The sequence below is a fragment of the Vulpes lagopus genome, chromosome 4 (assembly GCF_018345385.1).
Source record: "Vulpes lagopus strain Blue_001 chromosome 4, ASM1834538v1, whole genome shotgun sequence".
NCBI classification, from domain to species: Eukaryota; Metazoa; Chordata; class Mammalia; order Carnivora; family Canidae; genus Vulpes; species Vulpes lagopus.
The window spans coordinates 44570184-44593388 of record NC_054827.1 but is presented as its reverse complement, the minus strand read 5'-3'; the positions used below and the strand labels follow the sequence as shown (position 1 = coordinate 44593388).

Here is a 23205-nt window from a genome sequence, read left to right as displayed (position 1 = left end):
AGGTTTGGAGTTTATTTTCCCCTTGGAATAAAGGCAATTACCTAACACAGGTGGTCACCCCAATTACCAGGTGAATTTAGGATGAACTGTGTGTAACAAATAGTATTGTCAAGTCCTCTTACTTGGAGACTAATTGTAAATAATGCTGCAAATACAGTAGTTCATCTTTTAGTTTTGTTGATTGTTTCCTTAGCTGCGCAGAAGCTTTGTATTTTGGTGTGGTCCCAACGGTTTCCTGAGGCACGAGAAACAAATGCAGAGTAATTGTTTTACATTCACTACCTTAGCCTTAAATGTGAATCAGTTGACAAATACAAGAACCACAGCCCCCTCCCCACCCCCAGCCCCACTCCCAATAAATGGACACAGAAGCTTCAGGCCCCTAAAGCCTCTTAGGGCTGGTTTGTCAGAGGACAGAGAAGGGGCAGCCAGCCAGGAGGTCTGGAGAGTCCTTCAGATCTCGTCCTTAGAGCTGTTCTTTCAGCCCCTCCGTCTACCAGTTCAGCCTTGTGTCCCTGGTAAGCAGGAGCATTCTAGAAGCAGAGCCTCGAACAAGGGTCTGAGGAGTCCGGCGGAGCAGGTGCTCCTGCCATAGACGCGGAGGGGAGTGGCTGGTGCCCCACTAGGGTTTTCCTGGGTCACTGGGGGCGTCCGGGGGTCCGTCACTGCCCTCAGAGCCTCTACCTCCAAATTCTGCTTGTTTTAAAGAGTCAAAAGAAGGACATGGGAGAGGGCGTGGCAACCCCGGTAGGCTCCGGCAGGAACCGTCCCCTTAGGGGAGCCACCCGCCGCGCGCTCGCTGCTCTCCGGCCGCTGCGGGCAGGTTTGGCCACGGACCCCGAGGGACCGTCCCCATCGGCGCGGAGCGGGGGGTCGTGCTCCCTAAGCCAGTTTGCCTTCCGGTGGCGCCGAGGCCCAGCCCTGGAACCTGCCGCCTCCCGCGCGGCTCCTCCCCAGCTGCACCCACCTCTGCTTCCTGCTGCGCCCTCGCCTCCCCGAGAGCCCGCGCCCCCCGCCCCCGCCCCCGTGCGCCCGGAGCTCGCGTGTCCCTGCCGCCCGCTCCCCGAGCCGCCCCGGGAGCCGCCCGCGGTCCCTCCCCGGAGAGCCGCCCCCCTCCAGCTGCCCGGAGAGCCTGACCCCCCGCCCCCAGAGCTGCCTGTGCCGCGAGAGCCGCCCGCCTCCAGGCCCCAAGCCGCCCGGAGAGCCGCGGTCGAGCACCGAGCCCGCAGCGCCGCGCCTGGTAAGGGGAACCCGGTGCCCGTCCCAGCGTCTTTGGGGGTCTGAGGGCCCACGATTTGGTTCCAGCCGGTGACTCTGGTGTGATCTCGCCCAGGTTACCGTCCTTGTGGGTTCGCGCCTTGGTGGACCGGGTTGGTGATGGTCAGAGCCCCGGGCACAGCCGCCCTGGGGTGGCCGCGGACACAGGCTGGGACCCCCTGACCCTGCGCTCCCAACCCAGCGCATTTCATGGCGCGACGGTCTTCTCCGTCGCGTTGCTCCTTCTTAGCTCCTAGGATCTCCGAGGCCCCGCAGGGTTTCATAAAGCTGGACTGATATTGTCCTGATATTGACAGATGTCCTGTCCTGATATTGACAGATGAGAAAACTGAAACTCCAGAGGTGCCCTAGCTGGGAGGGGACACACTTCTCATTCTCAACTCTCCTAACTTCTCACAGCCCTCCCACCACTCCCAAGCCCTGACTTGTGCCAAATCCCAGAAAGGTCTGGTAGAGAAGGATGGATTCTCAGGGTTGTAAAGGGCAAATACGGATCATTATCCCCCTCCCAGCCCCCACCCCAGGAGCCCAGCATTTCAAAGGAGACTCCTCAGTGGACATTGTCTCTTGACTTTGATCTGAAAGCCATTCTATTCTCCCCATTTCCTGTGACATGATGTAGGACTCTATCCTGTGACAAACAGACTATGCTCAGGGCACATGGAAACAATCCTTTTGTCCACTAATTCTTAGTGAGACACAGATCACAACATCACAATGACTAAAGTACCCAACAAGTGACTTATACCAGGAAATACGGGGACTGGGCAGATGAGTGAAGGGATACTTATGAATAAGGTAGATAAATACTTTTATCTATCCTAGAACAGCATTAGAGAGCCTGCTTTTTCATAGTTTGATAAAATAAAGTATCATCATGATAAAATGTGGCTCATATAATTTTAAAATCAAAGTGCACTTTATGTTCCTTTGCTTGAAACTCCTACCTAAGCGAGATCCTCCCACAATCCCTGTCTGATACTGTCATAATCTCTGCTTGCATGCTGCCCGCCACTCTCTCATGATACCTGGCCCCATTTTGGAGAAGATTAGTAGAATTTTCCTTTTGGAGAAGAAATCTGCCTCCATTCTCTGTTTCCACTTTTGCCTACTCTGAGACTGACGCCACATTCCTTTGGGTGTATGTACAGTCCTTCCCCCAGTCTTTTCTGACACTTTATTCTATCCTGTTAATATTTTGTCTATGACTCATTTTAGCATTTCTGTCAATATCCTTCCAGACTCGCCTCTGGACACTTAAAAAAATATTTTATTTATTTATTTTATTTTAGAAAGAGAGAGTAGGGGGATGGGCAGAAAGAGAGAATCTCAAGCAGATTCCGGGCAGAGCATGAAGCCAAGCAGTGGGCTCAATCTCAGGACCCTGAGATCATGACTTGAGATCATGATCAAGAGTCTGATGCTTAACCGACTGAGCCACCCCTGGACACTTTCTTATTTGTCGATATCTGCCTAAAAATCTATCCCTCAGGGAGACGTATGTCTTCCCCTGCAGGCTGACTACTCAGAAGATGGTTCAGGAGAACGACCCGGCTGCATCTCAGCCTGAGTTTGATTGGCTTTTGCGTCAGCCCCATTGGTCACACTTAAATCAAAACACCAGATTGTTTTAAATCGAAATACTTCAATTTGGAGTGACTCCTGCACTTTTATTTTTGAATAATCTTTTTAAAAAGACACATGCTCTCATAATTTTGGAATACAATTCTCTGTGTTGATTTTAAGGCAGGCTTTCAGTCGGTCAACATCAGTTTATGTCCTGACCGTGGGATGGTAATGTTGTATGTGGTGTCCCAAGAGGCTTGTGAACTTGTTTGGAATCTTCTCTCCTCCCCCCTGTGGAATCAAGAGAATATGCAAGTAAAGGAGCCTTTTTTTTTTTTAATCCTTTTTTTTTTTTAAGATTTTATTTATTTACTCATGAGAGACACAGAGAGAGAAGAGAGGCAGAGACACAGGCAGAGGGAAAAGTAGACTCCATGCAGGGAGCCCAACGTGGGACTCAATCCCGGGACTCTAGGATCACATCCTGGGCTGAAGGCAGGCGCCTAACTGCTGTGCCACCCAGGGATTCCCCCCCCCTTTTTTTTAATCTTAGCTCCACGGCAATCTGATGACCTTGGGCAAGTCATTTGATGTTTAATTTCCTAATATTCTTTTTTTTAATTTTTAATTTTTAATTTATGATAGTCAGAGAGAGGGAGGCAGAGACACAGGCAGAGGGCGAAGCAGGCTCCATGCACCGGGAGCCCGACGTGGGATTCGATCCCGGGTCTCCAGGATCGTGCCCTGGGCCAAAGGCAGGCACTAAACCGCTGTGCCACCCAGGGATCCCAATTTCCTAATATTCTAATAGAAATTTCAACACCTAACTTGATCACATCACAAGGAATTTAGAAAAACAATTAGAATCACAGACATGAAGGAATTTAGGTTAGGGATGGCTGCACAAGGATGCTTCCAATGATGAAGCCCATTGTCAACATCCTCACCACTGTTATCATCGGCTTTTTGAATAGATTGATTCCAGAATATTTTCTGAAGTTCCCAAACCTCAGAAAATGTCATCTAAAATACAAAAGATGCCAGAGAATTTGAGCAGTTTTAGCAAAAGTTGGAGTATAATTTACCAGAAACTAGGATAGCCCATGGTAGATGGTGAGGAAAACGCTCTTCTCTGGGCTTAAGGAAAGAAAGAAGAGGAGGAAAAGGAAGGAGAAGGAAAGGAAGAACGGAAATGAAGGAAGTAAGTTGTCTCAATATACTCTGGTAACGTGGAAGTAGAGAGTTTCTCCCAAAGAGGACCCCAAAAGATCCACCGTGTGAATAGAATGTGCAAATTTTATTTCTATATGACGGGAGCAACCTGAATAGCAAATAAACTATGAAAATAATTTTTGATTCAGTGGAAATTAGCAAAATGCAAGTTTAAGCTAATTAAGATGTCCTTACTTATACCCATAAGAGTGACAAAAAAAAATAAGTCTAATTAGGTTTAGGAATTCTCATATGTGGCTGGTGCCAGTGTGGGAGTTCACCCAACCATCCTGGGGTCCTAGTTGGTAGTACCTAGTCATCTGGCAACTGTCTGTCCCAGGTAACTTGTTGCACATGTGCACGAGGAGACATATAGGATCATTCTACAGCATTGTTTGTAGTAGCAAGCATGTAGTTTGAAACAGCTTAAACGTTTGTGAGTGAAGGGGTGCCTGGGTGGCTCAGTTGGTCAGACTCTTGATTTTGGCTCAGGTCATGATCTCAGGGTCATGAGATTAAGCCCCATGTCTGACTCCATACTCTTTGCAGAGTCTGCTTGAGATTCTCTCTCTCCCTCTCTCTCTGCCTTTCCCACCTGTTCATACTCAAATAAATAAATAAATAAATGTTTTAAAAATTATTGATAGGGATCCCTGGGTGGCGCAGCTGTTTGGCGCCTGCCTTTGGCCCAGGGCGCGATCCTGGAGACCCGGGATCGAATCCCACGTCGGGCTCCCCGGTGCATGGAGCTTGCTTCTCTCTCAGCCTGTGTCTCTGCCTCTCACTCTCTCTCTCTCTGTGTGACTATCATAAATAAATAAAAAAAAATTTAAAAAAAAATTATTGATAAAATATTACATAAATAGCATCATTTATATAAAATGTTTCAAATACAAAAACAATACAATATCTATAGAGACACTGTATGTAGAAGTATAAATACACAAATGAGAATGAGCCATAAAATCCTCAGAATATCGGTTGCCTTGGAAGGACAGAGGGAGGGGGACTAAGATTGGAAGCCGAAAAATGTGAATGGAGCCATATGTGTAATGTTTCCACTTCTCGATCAAACAGAACAGCTGCAGCCAAGATGCTGAAATATTTACATTTTTCATGGCAAACGATGCCATTTGTTTTATAACTCTGTGTATTCCTCCACTTAAGAAGTTTGTTTCATAACTGCATCACTTTTCAGACTGAAAAGGGACACATAATAGAGCCTCAGAGTTCCTCTCAATTATGGTTGCATGTCTTGTGCACACTTACCTTTTAACATCAAGGAAGAGGACCCAATACTCTGCCTCATTTGAATGAAACTTTTATGCTAATGGTTGTGTCGATTTCCAGTTAAATCTGCTGAGATACAAAAAATGGTGATTTGGAGGAGACCAGAACCTCAGAGCCCACCAGGAAAGAAGTTGTATTAAAATCTGAGCAGGTGGGGCATGGGCTAAGTGGTTGAGTGGCTGCCTTCGGCTCAAGTCATGATCCCAGGATCCTGAGATTGAATCCTGCATCGGGCTCACCACAGAGAGCCTGCTTCTCCCTCTGCCTGTGTCTCTGCCCCTCTCTCTCTGTCTCTCATGAATAAATAAATAAAATCTTTTTTTAATTTTAAAATAAAATAAAATCTGAGCAGGCTATGACGTTATCTTCAATTTGTCTTGAATGTCGATTCTTTCCCTTCAACTATGGCACCATCTTTTCTCTACCCATGACTTGGAGGGTGGGCAGGGCTGGGGGTGGAAGGGGTAAGGAAGATGTCAGTGCTCACCTCCCTACCACTCTTTCCTCTCCTGTCAGTCCCTGAAGGAGTCCTGTCCCCTATCCGCCCTACCACTGGAAGGAACCTTGTACTTTCCTCTTTGCCCCTGGAATATCCATCTACCACAGCTTCTGGGACTGGAAATTCTCAGGACTTCTGACAAATCAATGTTATTTACAGAAAGGCAGTTTTCCCCCCTGTATTCTAGCAAGTTCATCTACTTTGATTCCAAACAATAATAGTAATGTCCCACTCCTGCTTCCATAGAAGAATGCACTCTTCATTTTATGCCTTTAAAAGTTGGAGAGAGATAACTGATTTGTTTAAAAATATTTCCTAATTTCCTGTAAGTTGAAAAAAATTTTTTTCAACAGTGCATTGCGTTAACATAACCTAGCTTTGCCTGATTTGCCTAAAGTTAGTCATAGATGTTTGAAAGTATAATATGAGTTAGAAAATTAGCAATGGAAATGGCTTATCCTAGGATAATTATTCTTAGACGTCTGAATTGAAAGTGTTTCAGGCCTTAGCAACTCCCATATGGACACTTGCTTTTATTCCTTTTCTGTTTTCTATTCCAGAAGAGCATGGAAGGGCTTCAGAGGAGCAGATACGGAACGATGGCTGAAGGTAAGAAAGCCTGGATGTTCTCAGGAGCTCCAGGCACCTGGGAGAGTTGTTGCTCTCCCTCCACCCACCTCCATCTCAAACACAGGGACAGAAACCCCGCTATTCTAAAGTAAATAAGAGGGCAGCCCCGGTGGCTCAGCAGTTTAGCACCGCCTTTGACCCAGGGCTTGATCCTGGGAACCCGGGATCGAGTCTCATGTCGGACTCCCTGCATGGAGCCTGCTTCTCCCTCTGCCTGTGTCTCTGCCTCTCTCTCTCTTTCTCTGTGTGTGTCTCTCATTAATACATAAAATTTTAAAAATAATAATAAAAAAATAAAGTGAGGAAGAGGGACTCCTGAGTGGCTCAGTGGCTGAGCATCTGCCTTTGGCTCAGGGCGTGATCCCAGGGTCCCGGGATCAAGTTCTACATCAGGCCCCCTGCAGGGAGCCTACTTCTCCTTCTGCCTGTGTCTCTCATGAATAAATAAATAATCTTTAAAATAAAAATAAATGAATACATAAATAAAATGAAGAAGGAGGCAATTATCACTTGTTCCTTACCTTCCCTATTATCATCACACCCCACACACTGTCATGCCACGTGACCTGTGGGAAACGTGGAAGTGAAACTCCACGTCAGTTTGGAGGATTTGGAACATGATTGTGAAAAACAATCTCTCTTTCCTGGTCTGCTCCGAACTGGAAAGAGGCTAAGTTCCCGTAGAGATTGAGTAATGGTGCTTGCTGCAAATACTTAAGGAGAGGAAGAACCGACACAAAGTAGAAGGAATAAAGCAAGAGATTTTAGGAGACTGAAATGAGTTTAATTCATTTGGACTCATAAGAAGTCTAAAAGTCCTGGGGTTCTCACCCACCTTCATCCCTTGAAGATTTTATTTTTTTTAAGGTTTTATTTATTTATTCATGAGAGACACAGAGAGAGGCAGAGGGAGAAGCAGGCTCCATATAGGAGCCCGATGTGGGACTCCATCCCAGAACCTCGGTATCACATCCTGAGCCGAAGGTAGACGCTCAACCACTGAGCCACCCAGGTGTCCCCCCTGAAGATTTTAGCTCTTGGCTCAGAGTCGCCCTCCCCAACACCACTTCTGTGATCATTTCCTGTAACTCAATCAGACAGATCTCCCCAACACACGTGCTTCTACTGCTCTTCCGCTCTTCTTCAGCCTCCAGTCCAGGGGCATCTCCCAGACTTTATCCTTGACATAAACAAGTCTCAGTTGCAAATGCCCAACTGCCCACCAAGAGAGTAGAGACCCAGGGCTATTCAGCTGGTCGTTGATGGAAGGGTACTGTAGCTGGCATCTGAGACGTCCTTTACCCCTGAGGTTTAGATGCACATGTTGGGTACTGCTGTGCGGGCATGCCTGGGGATCTGTGGGTGGAGAAGAGGTGATAATATTTTCTCATTTGTGGCTTCTCATCCTCTGCCTCCTTCTAATCTTATATTTATTTAGCATGAAAATGGCCAAAGCACCATCTGTGAAAAAGCACGGGACACATTCTTTTTCTAAAAAAAAACAAAACAAAACAAAAAAAAGCCACGTTTTCCCTGCTCTAGATGAAGTGCTTAGAGCATCCTTGGGGCAGTGCCTCACTTGGCCGTGGGTCTAAGCATGAGCTTCTAATGTCAGCTTTTTGGGATCCATGAACATCTTCAAGTGGTATACAAACTTTTGTGTGTCTTTAGATATGATTGTTTTGGGGGAGGGAGGTTCACCAGCTTTCGTGAGATACCATGAAGGCCCATAACCTAAAAATACTAAGAATCACTAACTTAGGGGTGCCTGGGTGACTCTGTCGTTGATGTGTCTGCCTTCGTCTCAGGTCATGATCCTGGGGTCTTGGGATCAAGCCCCATATTGGGCTTCCTACTTATAAGGAGCCTGATTCTCCCTCTCCCTCTGCCTGCTGCTCACCCTGCTTATACTCACTCTCTCTTTCTGTCAAATAAATAAATAAAATCTTTAGAAAAATAATCACTAACTTAATAGACACAACAAATTGGTTTTTTATAGGCAGAGACGAAGATAACTGGTTTGCAACACCACCCTCCCTGAGGATCATCCTGGTGGGCAAGACAGGCAGCGGGAGAAGTGCCACAGGGAACAGCATCCTCTGCCAGCCGGTGTTTGAGTCTAGGCTGGGGAACCAGCCTGTGACCAAAACGTGCCAGGGGGAGACAGGGACCTGGAACGGAAGGAGCATCCTGGTGGTCGACACGCCCCCTCTCTTCGAGGCAGAGGCTCAGACCCAAGAGCTGTACAAGGCCATCGGGGACTGCTACCTGCTGTCCGCCCCGGGGCCCCACGTGCTGCTGCTGGTGACCCCGCTGGGGCGCTTCACCGCCCAGGACGCGGTGGCCGTGAGGAGGGTGAAGGAGGTCTTCGGGGCGGGGGCCATGAGGCACGTGGTGGTCCTGTTCACCCACAAGGAGGACTTGGCGGGCGAGTCCCTGGACGACTACCTGGCAGACACGGACAACCACAGCCTGAGGAGCCTGGTGCAGGAGTGCGGGAGGAGGTACTGCGCCTTCAACAACAGGGCCACCGGGGAGGAGCAGAGGGAGCAGCTGGCCAGGCTGATGGCCGTGGTGGAGAGGCTGGAGAGGGAGACGGGTGGCGCCTTCTACAGCAACGACCTCTTCTTCCAAGCCCAGCTGCTGCAGCGAGGCGGAGGTGGCACCCGCGGGGCGGAGCTGGGGGGCCACCTGGCCAGTGTGCGGGTGCAGGTGGAAAAGCAGAAGCGAGACCTGCGAGGTCCCGGGAGTACCTGGGCCTGCCCGGCGCTCCTTAAAATCACAAAGTGGATGCTTTCTCATATCGGGATTTCTGCGGTCCTTATTATATGCCTTTTGATTTTCCTTGCCACTTTAATTAACCTGTGTATTACTCATGGGCACTGAGCCTTTTCAGGTGATTGCTGCATCAGCTGGTTTGTGTGTTCAGAGTCACCATCTCTGGGCCAGAGCCTTTGATTTTTTTACCTAATGTCACGTTCCATTTCTCTCCATCACATCTGGACACGCTGTCCATTTTCTTCAAGCCTTTTAGGTAAATAAAACCCAAAGGAAAAAAAATATTTTTCTTTTTTGTTTTGTTAAGAATTGTGATGGTACAAGAGAAACTGTCACGAAGTGGTTGGGACGTGCAGGGAGGCAGGTGGCGGGGGGCGAAGCCATGGGGATGTGCCACCTCTGGGCCCTGCTTCAAGCCGTTGTGCTGTTGAGGGGAGACACGTGTGTTATATTAAAAGTTGGTGACAGCGGGATCCCTGGGTGGCGCAGCGGTTTGGCGCCTGCCTTTGGCCCAGGGCGCGATCCTGGAGACCCGGGATCGAGTCCCATGTCGGGCTCCCGGTGCATGGAGCCTGCTTCTCCCTCTGCCTGTGTCTCTGCCTCTCTCTCTCTATCTCTCTGTGACTATCATAAATAAATAAAAATTAAAAAAAATTTAAAAAAAAAAAAAAAGTTGGTGACAGAATGCCTTATTTTATTCAGAAACATGCTCTGATTTCATCAGAGTTAGTCATAAAAGCTGACACCCACCCCCCTGCCCCCTGGGAGAAAGAATGATGAGGAGGGGTAAGGGCCAGTTCCTGAGACCAGAAGAGGCCCTGGAACAGGTACAGGAGGGGGTCATAGCAGCACGATAGGGGCTGAGCCTCAGGAAAAGCAGTCACTAGGAAATTATCAGTGGCTGAGAAAACAAAGGAACTGTAATTTCTTAGAGTAGGGGTGGTAGGGCTGGATAGTGAATAAAATTTTAGGCTTAAAAATGGTCTATAGTTGGGTGCCTGGGTGGCTCAGTGGGTTAAGCATCTGCCTTTGGCTCAGGTCATGAGCCTGGGGTTCTGGGATCAAGCCCCACGTCGGGCTCCCTGCTCCTCAGGAAGTCTGCTTCTCCCTCTCCCACTCCTCCTGACTTGTGCTCTCACTCCCTCTCTCTCTCTCAAATGAATAAATAAAATATCTTTTTAAGAAATGGTCTATAGTCTACTCAATTCTGTCCTGGTAATGCAAAAGCCGCCACAGGCTCCAGGAGGCTGCATTCCCATAAAGCTTGACAAACTATGACCTTTGAATTTGCTGTAACTTTCACATGTGGCCATGAAAACATTATTCTTCCTCTGATGTCCTCAACCATTTTAAATTGTGAAGGCCTTTCGCACCTCACAGGCTGTATAAAACACCTTGCAGTTCAGACTGGGTCCATCTCACAGTGTGTTTCCTGTTGCTGGTCGAGCTACATCGCATGCAACATCTTAACCTCAAACCCAGTACAGTCCAGTTCAATCAGATGTGCTCTCTGTGGGAATTTGAGGAAAGTGTCGTACCCAACATTTCAATGGTAGTAAAGAGAAGAGGGCAGACCTTGGGACTCTAAGCCGAGGTCATGAATTCAGTGGAAACAGACAAATCAGATGAGGGGCATCTTTGGTAGCCACCCCCTGCCCTCCTTCTCTGCTCCTTGGTATTCTGGGAGGGAGACCTGCAGTCGTCCCAGGCAGCCTGTGGCTGGATGGGTAAATAGCTAATTCTGGGGTGAGTCTTAGGGACTCAATGTGACACCCAGGTGTAATCTCCAAACCTCTATGGGTGACAAAGGTACCACATTGACCTCTACAGCTGCATTGAGTAATTGACTCCAGACATGTCAAGAGACGTTATATTCAAGTCCTCAAACCCGGGACATGCCAAGTTTTCAGACCAAGGACCACCCCCTGAAGGCAGCATTCTCAATTTGTGCCACCTTACCGGATCTCTCCTTGCTTGAGTCAATCCAGTGCAGCTCCATTTACTACGGGAGTGCTGAGAGCTGGGTTCTATGCCGGGCACCAGGAATATGAGAAAAATGGTACACGGCTCCTGCTCTACATAAGGGATCACGTGATAGAGGAATAAAGGGCACACAGGCATGGATGTAAGAGTAATTTGTTCAGAGGTAAGATGTTGGCCAAAAGGATTGCACACAGGGTCCCTAGACAGGGTAGTGTTTGTGTCTGTCGAGGAACACGCTGACTGGCCTCTCTGGGCAGTCCCTGCTTGGGGAGGCCACTATCCAGGAGGGGAAGGGAATCAGCACTTGAGAGGTGCAGGGAGAGACAGGGCTGGGCGGGGATCTCAGTAGGTCCCTCAGGGTTCCACTGCTGTCTTCTAGGAAAAGGGAGTCATTGGGACGCCTGGGTGGCTCAGTCGTTGAATGTCTGCCTTAGGCTCAGGTCGTGATCCCGGGGTCCTGGGATGGAGTCCCGTGTCAGGCTCCCCACAGTGAGCCTGCATCTCCCTCTGCCTATGTCTCTGCCTCTCTCTGTGTCTCTCATGAATAAATAAATAAAATCTTAAAAAAAAAAAAAAGAAAAGAAAAGAAAAAAAGGGAGCCACTGGAGGTTTTTAAGGAGATTCGCATATTTTAGGAAGATTCCGTGGCAGCAATGTGGTGGTTGGATTATATAAATGTAAGCCTGGGGGCAGGGATAACATTTAGAAAAGAAGATTTCCATCTGAGCCATCAGGGGTTGAGCTGCAGCAGAGGGAATGGGATGGAGAGGAGAGGACTCCCATGGGCAACCCTGACAAAAGGTGGAATTTACACCAGGTGGTTCTGGACAGCAATGCAGACCCTTCCCAATCTCCGATTTCCGAAGGCAGGGCATTCCTAGGAAACCTTTTGAAAGCCAACACGGCAGCATAAAGCAAAGAAACAATTACCGTTAATTTATATGGAACATTTTTGAACATTCCCAGACACCCCACCACCCCACCACTCCCGCCAAATGATCTTTCTTTGGCTTTTCCAATACCCTCAGACACATTTTGCTAATGGATGCATGAAATCAGTTGAGAATGAAGCCCAGAGCTGTGGCGGCGGACACCGAGATGCTGTGTGGGGCTCCCGGAGAAGCACCGGCCAAGCCACTCTGGCTGCCCCGGATGCACGCTGCCCCTCCCATCGGCTCATTGCAAAACCAGCTGAATGTTATTTTCACTTTTTGCCACTTGTTGTAAAAATGAAAATCCTCTTCGAGTTTTCTTTCACCAAGGGAAAACAGGCACTAATGTAAATGGTTGTATAAAAGCGAAGTGGAAATGACATGACACACACTTTCAAAAGCAGGGGATTCCTGGATCAGGGAGGGAACCAGGTTTCAGCCTTGGGGCCCTGGGCCTTCAGAGGGTGAGTGGGTTGAGCAGAAGAAGGTGATCCAACAAGGTTGGATCCGAATGTGCCAAACTTGAAGCCATCGGAGGCACAAGTCCAGATCCAGGAGACAGTGGGTGACCTTGCCTCCCTCCAGGAAGTCACCTGGATGAAGCAAAAACTTGGCTCAAGAAAGTATGGGGGAGCAGGGCTGCAAGAGGAGGGCCTCCCCCCAGGTGTCTGGCTAGTCCATACCCAGCAAGGGGCCTGTTTCTCCACCAGCAGCAGCAGTGATGTGCAATAATCCGCATCCCTTCTTTGTCACTCTCCTAGCCCAAAGAGATTTTATAGCAGAGATGGAGAAAGGGTTTTGTTAAACCTTTACTCATTCATATTCGAATGTTTGCCGAAGTAATTCCTTGACCACAAATGTTGGAGAGGATGCGGAGAAAAGGAAACCCTCTTACACTGTTGGTGGGAATGTGAACTGGTGCAGCCACTCTGGAAAACTGTGTGGAGGTTCCTCAAAGAGTTAAAAGTAGACCTGCCCTACGACCCAACAATTGCACTGCTGGGGATTTACCCCAAAGGTTCAGATGCAGTGAAATGCCGGGACACCTGCACCCCGATGTTTATAGCAGCAATGTCCACAATAGCCAAACTGTGGAAGGAGCCTCAGTGTCCATCGAAAGATGAATGGATAAAGAAGATGTGGTTTATGTATACAATGGAATATTACTCAGCCATTGGAAATGACAAATACCCACCATTTGCTTGGATGGAACTGGAAGGTATTATGCTGAGTGAAGTAAGTCAATCGGAGAAGGACAAACAGTGTATGTTCTCATTCATTTGGGGAATATAAATAATAGTGAAAGGGAATAGAAGGGAAGGGAGAAGAAATGTGTGGGAAATATCAGAAAGGGAGACAGAACATAAAGACTCCTAACTCTGGGAAATGAACTAGGGGTGGTGGAAGGGGAGGAGGGCGGGGGGTGGGGGTGAATGGGTGACGGGCACTGAGGGGGGCACTTGATGGGATGAGCACTGGGTGTTATTCTGTATGTTGGCAAATTGAACACCAATAAAAAATAAATTTATTATTAAAAAAAAAACAAAGTAATTCCTTGGAAAGTGTTCAAGAGTGAGCTCTGTCTCTCCCCCAGACTGTGAAGGAAGTACAGAGGAGACCTGCCCAGAGGTGCTCACATTCCCCCACCCTCTCTGATTTTTTTCAAAATAATCCAATGAGAGGGAGTTTTCACTTTACTCATGATTCACTGAGTGTCTACAACGGAGCAGACACTTTAGTAGTAGAGGGGGGCCCTTCCTAATTCTAGGAACCAGTTCATTTTTCCTCAGTGCACCTTCCTGGAAAGAAGCATGAGAACAAGAAGGCTCTGATAGGATGAAAGATGTTTAAAAAGGAATATGGAGAATTCTTCATTACTTCACATGTTTTCAGATGCAGGTAGAAGCAATTAGGAAATGTGTTGGCAGACACTTCTGAAATCCAGAGATAGAGCGGGCTTCCGGACTGGCTAATTCAGGGCTCAGGTTCATTTCATTTCTCTATCTGCTTCGAAGCATTGGCTTCAAGCTCAGGCTGGCTGCGAGATGGCTGCTGGGGTTCCAAGCATCACGCTCACACCCAACAAGCCCAGAGGGAGAAGACTGTCTCTCTCTGTGGATCTCTCCTGAGAAAGGAGAGACCTTTTGTCTCCACCTCTACAGACTTTTACTCACTTCTCCTTGGCCCGAATTGGGTCTCAGGCCCATTCTTGAACTAGTCACTGCCCCAGAGAATGGGGTCATATATAGACCAGCAAGGCATTCCCAGAGCTGAACTGTTGTCCTCTTCTTCTGAGGCACTTGGCTCCGTTCAGGAGAGGTGGGGACCTGAACCAAACCCTAAGTCCGTAAGGAAGAAGGAGAATGGGAGCTGTAGAGACAACAAGCCGTGTCATCTGTGGAAGATGAGAATTTCAGAACTGGGGACACACAGGACAACGAACCATGAGGAGATACTTCAGGAAGTGCTGTGACATACAGATGACAGAATGTTTTTTAAAACTCTCTGCCCAGGGACGCCTGGGTGTCTGTCTCAGTGGTTGAGCGTCTGCCTTTGGCTCAGGTCATGATCCCAGGGTCCTGGGATCAAGTCCTGCATCAGGTTCCTTGCAGGGAGCCTGCTTCTCCCTCTACCTATGTCTCTGCCTCTCTCATAAATAAATAAATAAATAAATAAATAAATAAATAAATAAATAAATATCTTTAAACTCTATGCCCCATATGGGGCTTGAACTCACGACCCCAAAATCAAAAGTCACATGCTCTACAGACTGAGCCAGCCAGGCATCTCAGATGACACAAAATTAAAGATGATACAGGATGATCAGCAGAAGTAAGCTGCACAGGATGAGACAAACTCAAAATTCATAAGGAGAAATAAGCCAGCTTTTGATGTGAGGAGCACCGGGCAGGTCCAGGTACTCCCGGGACCTCGCAGGTCTCGCTTCTGCTTTTCCACCTGCACCCGCACACTGGCCAGGTAGCCCCCCAGCTCCGCCCCGCGGGTGCCACCTCCGCCTCGCTGCAGCAGCTGGGCTTGGAAGAAGAGGTCGTTGCTGTAGAAGGCGCCACCCATCTCCCTCTCCAGCCTCTCCACCACGGCCATCAGCCTGGCCAGCTGCTCCCTCTGCTCCTCCCCGGTGGCCCTGTTGTTGAAGGCGCAGTACCTCCTCCCACACTCCTGCACCAGGCTCCTCAGGCTGTGGTTGTCCGTGTCTGCCAGGTAGTCGTCCAGGGACTCGCCCGCCAAGTCCTCCTTGTGGGTGAACAGGACCACCACGTGCCTCATGGCCCCCGCCCCGAAGACCTCCTTCACCCTCCTCACGGCCACCACGTCCTGGGCAGTGAAGCGCCCCAGTGGGGTCACCAGCAGCAGCACGTGGGGCCCTGGGGCGGACAGCAGGTAGCAGTCCCCGATGGCCTTGTACAGCTCTTGGGTCTGAGCCTCTGCCTCCAAGAGGAGGGGCGTGTCGACCACCAGGATGCTCCTTCCGTTCCAGGTCCCTGTCTCCCCCTGGCACGTTTTGGCTACAGGCTGGTTCCCCAGCCTGGACTCGAACACTGGCTGGCAGAGGATGCTGTTCCCTGTGTCATACATGCATACATGAACATGGTTTTGCACAAACATGGGAAAGAAGTTTGGTAGTATCACCAAAGGGTTTTTCTACTCTGAGCTCATTCTGTTCAAAATTTTAGGTTCTGAAAAAGGTAGTATCAGTAATATTTTCAGCTTGCACTTATGGGGGACCTTGGGGTGGGTAATTGTTAACCTTAATTATTTAAGAATAAAGATGAGGCTTAGGAAGTTCAAATGTCCAGATTGGCACGGCAATTACTGGTAAACCTGGGATGAAAGGGACAGAGAGACAGAGATAGAGAGAGGCATTGAGAGAGAGAGAGAGAACAAGCCTTGTGGCTTAGTGGATCCTGGAAGATCTTGTAAGTTTTACAGAATCTTCCTTCCTCTCCTATACGGCCTCTCTCATTGGCTTCTGGTCTCTTCACACACACACACACACACACACACACACACACACACAGAGATAAAATTTTTTTAAAACTAGCCACAAATTCTACGGAAGGAGGAGGTGTTAGACTATGTACCTGGGAACACGAAAAGAACAGATTGTTTCCTCAAAAAGCCATCCTTGGGGTGATCCATCAGAGATGACAGAAGAGAAGGGATTTTTGTCTTGTTCTGCTTTTCGTAATCACTGTTTCTTTCTCCCCACCACATCTTTGCAATAGTTTTGTGCAAAACAAATTCTCTACCCAAGATAGTTGGGAGAATGGAGATCTAGAGAAGCCAATGAACATCTGGGGCATCCCAAACCAAGCCATCCACGGCCTTTCACTGGACCCAAATCTGGTGGTTCTGGAAGAAATAAAGATTTCAAAACTGGACATGCATCTCCTCATCCCCACCATGAACCTCTCTGGCATAAGGATAGTTTCTTTTGCATAATTCCAGATGGCAGTGAAGGCTGAGTTCAAGGCAAGTGTCTCACTGAGATGGTCTCTGGCTCTGTTCTCCCTCTTATTTCTCTGCCAAATGCCCTGCCCTTGGATTGCCCATGCTCTGACCTGAGGGTAGAAACAAGGTTTAGTAGGTGTCTTCCCCAAGTGGACTTGCACTTCCACCGAACCTGGGGAGCATCCATCCCCACCCACAATGTGAATTAGGCAAACTAACAGGCATTGAAGGGGGTGGGGGTGCTCTGGGCCCCTCTCACTGCCCTGGTTAACGTTTCCCCTCTGCCTGCACTGCACTGGCCCTTGCTGCAGAGCCCCTGACTCCTCCCGGGGAGTTGAAATGCCTCTCTGGAGACATCCTTAGGGTGAGTGGGATAGAGTCCCATGGATGGCTTGCATGTTTGTATTCGGATTGATTCTTGAAGAACAGCTCTAGCAGGAAAGTGAGATACAGGTAACTCTCAGTTCCTTGCTTAGTTTATAGAGGAGAGCAATTATAATGCAGATAACACAATTCACATTTTGCATTGAAACCCATGATTGACTTACAAAATATCCTCCTATATTAATACTATAATTTTCACTTTTCAAATAATAATGCCTATTACACTGAATGAGGTAGATGTCTGCCCTCTTGCTGTGGAGGATAGAAAGGCATGCGTCTAATATGTAGAAGACGTTTTCCTTCACGAGCTAGAAACACGTTTTCCTTCACCAGCTAGAAACACCTCTTATATCTCATTTTTGCCAGGAAAAAAAAAAAAAGAGGAGGGGAGCTAAAGATCTGCTCCTCCAAAACAAAAATAATTGTTTTTAATAGAGATTTATCAGCTCAAAACTATCATGAATTTTATTTTATTTTTACTCCTAAAGTCTAGTCATTTAACTGTCTCAGTATATATATTTTAAAATAGTTGATACACAAGGAAGGGACATTGCTTGAAGGTATCAAACCCACACAAGCCTTATGAGTTTTTCGTGGTTGAGATGAACATGTAGTTTTATGTACTGTAAGCTACCCAGGCTAACACTCTTGTGTCCCCACCATAGAGAAAAAACTGAATCTTGACCAGCTACTTTCTGTGCATTAGAGAAAACACAAATTAATCATTGGAAACAAGAACCTTGATTCTGTCTTTAGGCATTTCTTCAGTTGCTCTTGTTGACCAAGATGGGATGGCTTTCTATTTGGGACAGTTTCCGCTTTCTCTAAACTATCTCTTCATTGAATGGTTGACTTTTTTTCCCGTTAAGTTATATGTATTTTTCTTGTGCAAGAAAGGCTTTTATTTATGATTCAAGAAATCAAAATATCACTCACTCTCTGTTATACCTGCTAAAAATTCTTTTCTGCCCTTTTCTTTTTTCACTCAGAGTTTATAATCATTTGGTCTCCTTTTTTCTCTCAGCATTAACTCACGGAAATCCAGTGATAGCATTTCAAAACACAGGTGCTTCCAACCGTTGGTGAAAGAAATGTGAGCAATAAAGATGGGAGAAAATCATTCCTTTTCTCCTACAACTGCAGGTAAAAAGAGCAATTGTTGGTCCTACAAAAGAGTCAGTGAGTTAGTGTTTGAAAATTGGAGCTCTGTCCTGTTTCATCTCTAAATGTCTGTAGAATTATATTTGTCTTTCTTAATAATGTGTTTCTCTATTAGTGAGATGTACATTGAAATCTAGTCATTCCTAGCAGATTTAAATATGTACCAGACTTCTTAGACAAATCCAGAGGTCACTGATACTTCCCTCTTATACCACAGGCATGCAAGTAATAAGATAAAACAAAATATCGTATCAAAGAGTTTGGGAATCTTGTCTGGTTTGAATCACAGTATGCTAAGTCAAATAGAACTGTCAAATGTCAGATAGCTTGCAAATACTACCCCCCTGCTGTTTGTCTTAAGTTACTTATGGTACATTTTTAGCTAAGCCTGGAAATTTCAACAAATGTTTTCTTTATGGCTTCTGTCATTCTTAGAAAGCCCCCTATTTTCCCTTTAGTTAAAAATATATTACTTGGGGCACCTGGGTGGCTCAGTGGTTGGGAATCTGCCTTCCATTCAGGTCGTGATCCCGCGGTCCTGGGATTGAGTCCCACATGGGCCTCCCTGCGGGAAGCCTGCTTCTCCCTCTGCCTAGATCTCTGCCAGTCTCTCTGTGTCTCTCATGAATAAATAAATAAAATTCTTTACATATATATGTACATATTACTTATGTCCACAAGAAAATCTGCACACAAATATTTATAGCAGCTTTATTCATAATCGGCAAAATGTGGAAACAACCAAGGTACCTTTAAGAAGTGAATGAATAATTAAACAGTGGTACATCAGATAATGGAATGTTATTATTATTTTTAAAAAGATTTTATTTATTTATTCATGAGAGACACAGAGAGAGAGAGAGAGAGGCGGAGACACAGGCAGAGGGAGAAGCAGGCTTCATGCAGGGACCCCGATGTGGGACTCGATTCAGGGTCTCCAGGATCACACCCCGGGCTGCAGGCGGCGCTAAACCGCTGCGCCACCGGGGCTGCCCAGCCCAGATGATGGAATATTATTGAGTATTAAAAAGAAACCAGCTATCAAGCCATAAAAAGACATGGAGGAAACTTAAATGCACATCACTAAGTGAAATAAGCCCATCTGAAAAGACTACATACTATATTATTCCAGCGCTATGACATTTTGGAAAAAGCAAAACTATCGATCAGTGGGTTGCCAGGGTTTGGGGGGATGGGGTAACAGGTGGAACCAAGTGGATTTTCAAGGCATTGAAACTACTCTGTGTGATATAACGGTGGATACATGTCATTATATATTTGTCCAAACTTATAAAATGTACAAGAGGGAAGAGGGAATAACCCTCATGTAAACTATGGACTTTCATTATTAATAATGTATCAATACTGGTTCACCAATCATGATAACTGTCCACACTAACGGTAAACAAGTGAATATGTGAGGACACAAACATTCAGATCACAGCAAGCATTAAATGCTTCTGTGAGAAAAGAAGAAAGTTTTCAGAAAAGTAATTTCTCATGCACCTTAAGAAACTAGAGAAATAACAACAAAGCAAACCCAAAGCCACCAAAAAGTCCAAAAAATGATAAGGATGAGAGCACAAGTCATAAAATTAAAAACAGAAGGAACAATAGAGAAAAATAAACAAACCCAAAAGATCATTCTTTGAAAAGACTATTAAATTAACAAAGCTCTAAAAAATATTTACCAAGTAAAAGAAGGAACAATATATAAACTACCAATATCCCTAGGAAAACTGGGGAGACCAGTACTGATCTCACAGAAAGAAATGCTTATGAACGACCCCCTCTGTCCATAGATTTGACGTATTAAGTGAAATAGACTTTGAACAGTCTCTCACTTCTTTGAAAGACATAGATCATAACCTAAATAGCCCTATATCTCTCAAGGAAATTAAATCCATACTTTAAAACATTCAAGCAAAAAAAAAAAAAAAAGAAAGAAAAGAAACTCCAAGCTCAGATTATTTTACCATCTACTTCTATCAGATATTTAAGTAAAAAAAATATCAACTCTACACAACCCCTTCTGGAAGTAGAAAAGAGAGGAACACTCTCCAACTCATTTGGGAGGCCAGCATTATCTTAATACCAAAATCAGAGAAAGACATTACAAGAAAATTCTCATTTATCTCTCATAAACATAGATGCAAAAATCCTCAACAAAACGTCATGAGATGAAATCCAGCAATATGTAAAAAGGATGAAAATGTGTTTCATTGCAGAAATGCCAGGCTGAAGCTGCATTCAAAAATCAATTAATTAAAAAAAAATCAATTAATGCAATTCACCGTGTGTATAAGCTAATGAAGAAAGACCATGTAATCGTTTCATTAGATGCAGAAAATGACAAAATTCAAGAACGATAGTAAAACTCTCTGAGGCTAAGAATAGAAAAGAATTTTTACAATCTGGAAAAGGGCATCTGCCAAATTATTATATTATATTATATTATATTATATTATATTATATTCATAATATACAGTGGTGCAACACTGAATGATTTCACCCTAAGATGGGAAACTTAGCAATTTTGAAACTATAGTTTATTATGGTCCAACCAATCAGTAAATATATTGTAGCTAATGAGAACCAGGTTTCTCACTCTCAAAGAAAGAAATTACAAATGAACAAAGGAAGAATGCTAGAATAAACCCTGGTGCTGGACTGGGGTCAGAAATATTGCTATGAATTAATGGCTGCTATTTTTTTAATAAGGAAACAAAAGTATATATGTATATGTGGATCTGTAATACATGTATCCCAGGAGCAACAAGAACAGATAGTACACAGATCTTGGTTTCTAAAACTATTTTCCAATAAAAAGAAACCAGGACTCCTCAGAGAAGGAGCTTAATCCAGGTCTGGGACAGGAAAAATACAAGATGAGCCTGGAGTATCTCATAGTGCCAAAAAGTAAGGAAGTACACTACTTTCAGAAGGGGTTTGTATAGTTGACATTATTTCTTCCTTAAATATCTTTTTTAGAGAGAGAGAGAGAGAGAGTGCATGCAAGGGAAGAGGAGGGGCAGAAGGAGGGAGAGAGAATCTCAAGCAGACTGCATGCTAAGCACAGAGCCCCTCACAGGGCTCAATCTCACGACCTTGAGATCATGACCTGAGCCAGAATCAATAGTCAGACGTTTCACCAACTGAGTCACCCAGGTATCCCTGGAGTTTCCTTTTTTTTTTGGAGTGTTTTAAAGTATGGATTTAATTTCCTTGAGAGATATAGGATTATATGGGAGCATATCAAAAGGACCCAAGCAGCAACCTGAAAAAGTTCCCACTGGCCAAAGCCTTCTTTTTTTTTTTTTTAAACCCCCACCCCCGGGCCTGTGCGCGCCGGCACGCACACACCCACCCACCCAAAGCCTTCTTTTTATAGAAATATTCCCGGTAATAGACACAGGAATGATAAAAGTATTATCATTTTGCAACCCCTAATAAATGAATGGACCTAGGCAAGGATCATCAATGATTACTAGATATCACTAAAAAAGACACAGCTGGATATCATATGCTTCCAAAAGGAAGTATACACCAGTTGCAAGTTACAATGTATGGACCTTATGTAGATTTATATTCAAATAAAATGTTTTTTAAAAAGTGCATGACAATTGAGGAGTATTGAACACTAGGTATTTCATATTAAATATTCATCTCCTAGATGTGATATTAATAAGAGTCCTATTGCTTTAGAATTATGTGCTGAAATGTTCACAGATGGAATGATAATATCTAGGATTAGCTTTCGAATAATCAGGAGAGAAAGGGATGGGCTTAGATGAAACAAGATTGCCACATATGATGACACTTGACACCTAATGATGAATACATTGTTTAGTACTATTTTTTCAGCTTCCTTTCTGTATAGAATTTTCCACTCAAAATATATTGACAAAAGTTTGTCAAAGTTTACAATGTTTCCATTTTCTAAAGCACTTTAGATATATTGCATTAAAAAGGATAGCTTCCAGCCTCTCAGGGAAAGAGTAAGAGATATAATACAGTCATTTGATAGGTCTTGGTAAAGCCTTTTTGGTATACTTCCCAGAGATTGCAAAATCTAATGTCTCCAATGACTGGCTAATAAATCCTTTTGCAAGTTAAGCAGTTTAGACTATTTTGACTTCAACAAAAACGAAGGCAGATGTATCCATTAACAGACAATTAAAAATTAATGATAGATCACTATTGTGGTTATGAGACATTTATCTTGGAAGGAGAACTAAGAACTGAGTGGCATTGTCATAACAAAATAGTTTCCATTCCTATTTATTTATTTATGTGAATGGGGCTTCTCAGTGTCTGCACCAATTAAAACAAAATATAGGAATAGAATTAATCTGAACATTATCTCATTCTAGCAAAGAATAATAGTGACGCATGTATATATGAAATAAACAGGAAAAAGTCTCATTCATCTCATTAAGAGATGTATTTCCAAAATAAAAAAATATGTTTTTTCTCTAAATGTGATATTCTGTGTTGCTTTGATCAATTGTGTATTAATAACACCTTAGTAATAACCAAATGCAGAAAAGATTATTCAAACTTAAAGCTTTAAGGTCACATTGTTTTTTTCACAGGTATTTTTATAGCAGAGATGTATGCAGCTAGGGCGATAAGAATTTCCTGGAATAAAAATCCATTATAATAAAATACAATTCTGCAGGGGAGGTAAATGGACAGTGAAGGAGAAAAAGGAACAGACTATTAGGAAAGAGCTTGTTCATGCATTTTTTAAATAACCTCTGGTTGGTATCAATTTCTGTTTTTTTTTATTTTTTTATTTATTTATGATAGTCACATACAGAGAGAGAGAGAGAGAGGCAGAGACACAGGCAGAGGGAGAAGCAGGCTCCATGCACCGGGAGCCCGACGTGGGATTTGATCCTGGGTCTCCAGGATTGCGCCCTGGGCCAAAGGCAGGTGCCAAACCGCTGCGCCACCCAGGGATCCCTCAATTTCTGTTTTTATATTATTTTTTAATATCTACAATGTGCTAAAAAT

The 23205-nt window shown here is 45.1% G+C and overlaps 2 protein-coding genes across 3 annotated transcripts; one reads left to right on the top strand and one right to left on the bottom strand.

Annotated features, from left to right (window-relative positions):
• The first annotated feature begins 764 nt into the window (after nucleotides 1–764).
• On the top strand, nucleotides 765–9845 carry LOC121488989 (GTPase IMAP family member 5-like). Of its 2 annotated transcripts, none has more exons than XM_041751369.1 (3): nucleotides 765–1240; nucleotides 6409–6454; nucleotides 8475–9845. In XM_041751369.1, exons 2-3 carry the CDS (start codon nucleotides 6412–6414, stop codon nucleotides 9359–9361), a joined length of 930 nt encoding a protein of 309 aa, XP_041607303.1. In that variant the 5' UTR covers nucleotides 765–1240; nucleotides 6409–6411; the 3' UTR covers nucleotides 9362–9845. The 2 variants fall into 2 exon arrangements, with proteins under 2 accessions (XP_041607303.1, XP_041607302.1); XM_041751368.1 differs by having other exon boundaries at nucleotides 766–1240; nucleotides 6406–6454.
• Nucleotides 9846–14991: 5146 nt separating this feature from the next.
• LOC121488715 (GTPase IMAP family member 5-like) lies at nucleotides 14992–15765 on the bottom strand. The gene has a single exon (XM_041751050.1). It carries the CDS (start codon nucleotides 15763–15765, stop codon nucleotides 14992–14994), a length of 774 nt encoding a protein of 257 aa, XP_041606984.1.
• Nucleotides 15766–23205: the final 7440 nt, after the last annotated feature.

What these genes read in the sequence shown, in the direction of transcription:
- LOC121488989 (XM_041751369.1), top strand. Translation starts at nt 6,412, where the DNA reads ATGGAAGGGCTTCAGAGGAGCAGATACGGAACGATGGCTGAAG. An exon ending in ATACGGAACGATGGCTGAAG is followed by an intron (nt 6,455 to 8,474) that starts GTAAGAAAGCCT and finishes GGTTTTTTATAG; the next exon opens with GCAGAGACGAAGATAACTGG.
- LOC121488715 (XM_041751050.1), bottom strand. Translation starts at nt 15,765, where the DNA reads ATGTATGACACAGGGAACAGCATCCTCTGCCAGCCAGTGTTCGAGTCC.